Source organism: Chondrus crispus, genomic scaffold (assembly GCF_000350225.1).
Source record: "Chondrus crispus Stackhouse genomic scaffold, scaffold_249, whole genome shotgun sequence".
NCBI classification, from domain to species: domain Eukaryota; phylum Rhodophyta; class Florideophyceae; order Gigartinales; family Gigartinaceae; genus Chondrus; species Chondrus crispus.
Window position 1 is genome coordinate 24645 of NW_005179127.1, and position 5006 is coordinate 29650.

The 5006-nt window shown below is 51.0% G+C and overlaps 2 protein-coding genes; one reads left to right on the plus strand and one right to left on the minus strand.

The window, feature by feature from the left end:
* Positions 1-408: 408 nt before the first annotated feature.
* Positions 409-1677, plus strand: CHC_T00004779001 (hypothetical protein). XM_005716157.1 is given in 2 exon segments: positions 409-1476; positions 1477-1677. The coding sequence occupies 1 exon segment, from the start codon at positions 409-411 to the stop codon at positions 1474-1476; it is 1068 nt and encodes a 355-aa protein (XP_005716214.1). The 3' UTR covers positions 1477-1677.
* A 2159-nt stretch (positions 1678-3836) lies between these two features.
* On the minus strand, positions 3837-4789 carry CHC_T00004780001 (hypothetical protein). XM_005716158.1 is given in 2 exon segments: positions 3837-4015; positions 4016-4789. 1 exon segment carries the CDS (start codon positions 4787-4789, stop codon positions 4016-4018), a length of 774 nt encoding a protein of 257 aa, XP_005716215.1. The 3' UTR covers positions 3837-4015.
* Between the last annotated feature and the right edge of the window lie 217 nt (positions 4790-5006).

Here is a 5006-nt window from a genome sequence, read left to right on the forward strand (position 1 = left end):
CCGCAGCCGGACCTCCCCCCGCGCCCCGATGCTCCTATGATGCGTTTGCATGAATTTTCTCACTATGACGTCACAGACCGCGCCGCGCGTGCACGCCATCGACATGTCTCACAGAGAAAGCGAGAGCGCACCCCGTTTGTCAAACACCTCGAGGATTCCGCCGAACCGTCCCTGGTTGATGCTGTCGAGCGTGCGTATCATGCTCTCGTCGCTCCAAACTGGACTATTGACCCCACGCACGCGGAGCCTTTGCTCTTACCCGTCGAGCTCTTTGTAGAGACTGCTGGTCACACATTGCACATGTTCACCCAATGGGACGTTAACGACCGCACGCTCAGTCCTGAACTTGTCGCCGATCGCATCCGAAGGGCCCGCCGCTTGCCCCACAACTTCGTCAAACCAACCGCCATGCAGATTCGCCGCGCCCTCTTTTCCGCTGGAATCGTGTGCGCTGCCCCACCTGCTCCTCCGGGTGCCAACGAGGAAAACCGTCGCCTCATTCGTATTGATGTCGAGCTGGGCGGAGGCCCCGGCTCACAAAACCTGTGCGATGAGTTCGAGTGGGATCTTGGAATCGGCTCGATGAACTCCCCAGAGCTTTTTGCCCACTGCCTCTGCAGCGATGCTGGAATTCCTCAGAAACATGCCGCCACGGTCGCCAGAGCCATTCGCGAAAAACTCGTCCTCGCCCACGCCATTGCCTACGGAGACGAAGAGACCAAACGGATGGCATTGAGCGTGCTGCCCGAAGATGATCCCTTGCGGAACCCGTTACCAAAAGTCTTTTCCGTCTTCTCGAGAGATGTCGACCATAGCGCCGCATCACGGGAAGCAAACGAGGCCGAAATCAACGACACGTATATTGCTCCTCTTGTGGACGCCGTTGTCGCAGAGTCTGAACGACGCTCCACTGAATGTAAACGCAACATGGAGGACGAGAGGAAGCGAAAAGAGTTTGAGGCGACGAGGGCAGTCGAGGAGGTCGACGAAGCGGAGAGACAAGCAAAGATCGAAAAAAGCCTGCTGGAAGTCGAGCAGGCGGCCATTGAGTTGCAGAAGGAGCGAGGTCTAGATTTCCGTCCGTATCTCGCCCTCAAGATAGCACGTGGAGAACGATTAGGGACATGGACACCCGCCGTGTTTGATCGCAAGCGGAGAAGACAGACTTCTTTCCCAATGACAGCCGTGTCCAGGCTTCATACAGCCGTGATTCCAGCGGGTCCACGTGCGGCCAGAAAAAGACGGTCTACTCACCGTCGAGATAGACGTAGCGAAAGTCGCAGTCAACTGTCGACGTCTGCGACGACACCTGTGAAACGGCCAGCAGAGGCCATGGAGAGCGACGTGAAAGGGGAATTGAAGCGAGTTGTCGTCAATGTCAAGGATCTAGCGGTGTGTGTACGTCTCAGGGTCAGGCCGGCGCGAATCACGTCAAACAGAAATGGGTCAAACCCCAAAAAGCGTCGTCGCCGATGATCCCTGTATTGTTTTTGTTTTTTGTTTTTTTTTGTTTTGCAACTCACACACCTTTGGTTCATTCCCAGCGTTAACATTTAACCCTCGATATTTGCAAGACGGTCTCGCTTCGCCGTACACAACTTGCTTTCCCATACCAGCAGCTGGTCTTGTTGATATTTCACAATAAAACAGTTGCGGAGATCACCATCAAACGTTTCACGTCGACACATCGCACCCATTGTCAGTCTCTTCACCAATACCGTTTGGGAGCCCCACAACTGTAGATCTCAGATCCTAGTTGTCTTTTGAGCGTGAATCCCTGTTTTCAGTTCACGATGTGACGCAGATCACTGTAGTGTATGGAAGATACTGATACTCTTCAGCTCACAATGTGAAGTGCGGTACACCACAACAGTACCATTCATCCTTGTTCTTTCCTCTACCACCCCATTTGAAGTATACATACCGAGTACATCCCTTCTTCTTTGCGACTTCGACTTGTCCTCTCCCAGCAAGCGGTTGTTTCGCATCTGGTAGAGTACTGTATGCAAGGGGAAGAAGGTCCACTCTTGTCGTTTTCAAACCCGCAGCAGAAAGGGGAAAGAGTTTGAGACATGGAGACGCCTCACATAGGCAAAACATGGGTAAACAATTGTACCTTTTTCACCTTAGCATGCTTCACAGTGGCTGTAGCTCTCAGGTCTGAATCCGGTACCGAACCAAGATGGGGGCTTCAAAGAATCGTGCAGAGAGAAAAGCTCACTCTAGAACAAATTTCATCTGGCGTGAAACAGTACGATTTAGGCGAGGTTACCAAAGCACGCAGCAGGATAAACATTTATATAATCGACAGTGGTATCCACATAGACCATCAAGACTTCTCTGGAAGCAGGGCAGAGTATGGCATCAACATTGAAAATCCAGGCTCTCTTCCATCAGATTGTGATGGGCATGGTACCCATGTGGCTGGAATAGCTGTCGGAGTGAAAAGCGGTGTTGCCAGTCAAGCACGTGCTATTGCAGTTCGAATCTTAGACTGTCAAGGGAGAGGATCATGCTCTGATGTTCTCAGCGCACTTGAATTCGTGCTTTCGGATAGCGAAAGACGACGGAAAGATAGCCAGCGTTCCGTGGCGGTCTTATCTGTTGGATCCGTCAACTCAGCGTGCTCCTCATCGTTGGAAGTGTCGCAGGAGCTTTGGGATAAAGGAGTTGTTTTAGTGGCAGCAGCCGGGAATGACAATGCTGATGCTTGTGATATGTACCCAGCCAGAAACCCATCTACCATAGCTGTCGGGGCAACTGACAAAGATGATCGGATGTACAAGAAGAACAACTTTGGAGACTGCATTGATTGCTTCGCTCCAGGAGTGGACATCTTATCGGCTTGGGGCAATAAATCAGGGCCAGCCTGGAAGCTGCGCACAGGAAGCAGCATGGCTGCCCCGGTTGTGGCTGGCATGTCAGCATTGATCTTAGGGGCGCTACCTAATTTGACCTCAGCTGAAGTCCGACAAATATTGGTTTCTTCAACATCCCGAAACAGAATCTTGGCATCAAGTGGAACTCAGGTCATGTCCAATGCAGTCAACCGCTTGGTTTACGCACCATGGAGCAGATTGTTTGAGGAGATAGAAATGAACAGCCAGGTCACACGGTTTCAAGCGGCAAGGCAACTTCAAAGACAGCAGTTCGATGAATCGATCCCGGGGTGGAATTCCTCAGCATCAATTATTGCTTTGTCTATGACTTTGAAACCCAAGACTGTTCCCGCCATGGCCTATGCTGCATCTCGCATAACAGCCGCTTTGTCCTCTGCGGCTGGGATTCGGACTTCATCATTTTTGGTTCGACGAGTGGCTGGTGTCACAATGCTACCAAATGGCAAGGAGCCGGAATCTATCCCGCTTGTATTCTACATGCCGACGTCTCCCTCACTCGCAAATGAATACAAACGCAGACTTATGTTAGCCGACAAAACCCGAAACCTACAGGAAGAAAGCGGGGAGACGTTCTCATTTGCTCAAGGCTCTATTGAAACTGCAATACTTATGAATGTGACCGTGCCGAAAAAGGCATCTTCCAATGAAACCCTCGGTGGAGATCGGTTAAACGACGAAGAATCAGATGAAATAGGAACTGGCGCAGTGATCGCGTTGATTTCTGTGGGTGCGATTCTTGTAGCTGGTCTCCTGGTCGTGGTGGCTGTACTTATCATTTTGCCCCGCATTGCCCGTGCACGGGAGCAAAGGCAAACTCTGAACGAAATTCGGAGACTAAATACCGCACTGTCAGGTCGACAGAATGCAGCAACTGCGGAAGCGTCACACACAAATGTATGAGTACGATGTGCAAGGATGTGATACAAGAAGAGCCTGTAAGGCAGGGCAAGGATGCCATTGAAGTTTATGCGAAAATGTACAGTACCTGAGAAAAGTGATGCGCGGGCAAAGTCGTAGTATTTCTTGAGCTCTTGAGGGTGAATACGGGATAGCCAACAAGAGAACATCTCTGCTGCTGCAAAAATGCGCCAGCTTTAGGTTGGACGACACAATCTCTAAGTCGATTTCTTGACCTTGTCCTCTGGTGATACTTTTGGTTTTACGTAACGATAGTACGCAACTTGGAAGGCGATTATACCGTTCAGAATAGCAGAGGAGAGGTACCCAGCGAGAATGTTGAAACTGTTTACATCCTGAATGGTGGTAAAAATGCGCGCACATGCACCGAGGAAAATACCCCAACATGTAATGATGCTGAGAGCACCAGTTGAGCCGTTGACGTAGTTGGAATAGGCCTGCGGCGTGCGGCCAAGAACGACGACGGCCACGTTGCCGAGAAGCATAAGTTCAAGGAGCGGCATTGGGAAGATCGGAGAACACAACAGAACCAGGCTGGCAAAAAAGGCGGCAATGACGGCAAACCCGACCTCCTTCCGGTCTGTGTACGAGTAAAAGAGGTAGAGGATCACATAGTTTTCTAGAATTAGGACAGAAAAGTCACCGTATGTAGAAATTGGATAGTTCTGGCGATAATGGGCGGCGAGGTTGTACGTGTAGCCAAAGGTCTCGATAAGAAACGTTGTACCTGAGAGACCGGCGACCGACTTGTTTGACACGATAGTGGCTATCTGCGGCAGTTTGATGAGGCCAGCGAAGAAGACAATCCCTAAACCGAGGGCAAGAGACAGAGACGCCCGAAAACAATCGGATTCGCTCAAAATGATCGAGGGCAGCTGAAGAAGAGATTCCGGGCGGTCACAAACCGGGGGAAGAACACGGTCGACTAGAGCGCCGACACCACCGGTCCATGAACTCTCGAAAGCCTCCATATCGAGCAGCAGGTGCTCGAAGAGATAGAAGGGGTGGATCGGTTGAGTTAGACGGACTACCGAGATAAGGCGAATTGACTAATGTGTGCTTCTCTTTTTGCCTCGCAGGAAGATGTGGCAGGCATGGAGGAGATGTACTGAAGAGAACATTGGATTGATCACAATCCGCCTTTTCGGATACACGTGTCAAACGAAACGCGCACGTGGCCAAGTACAG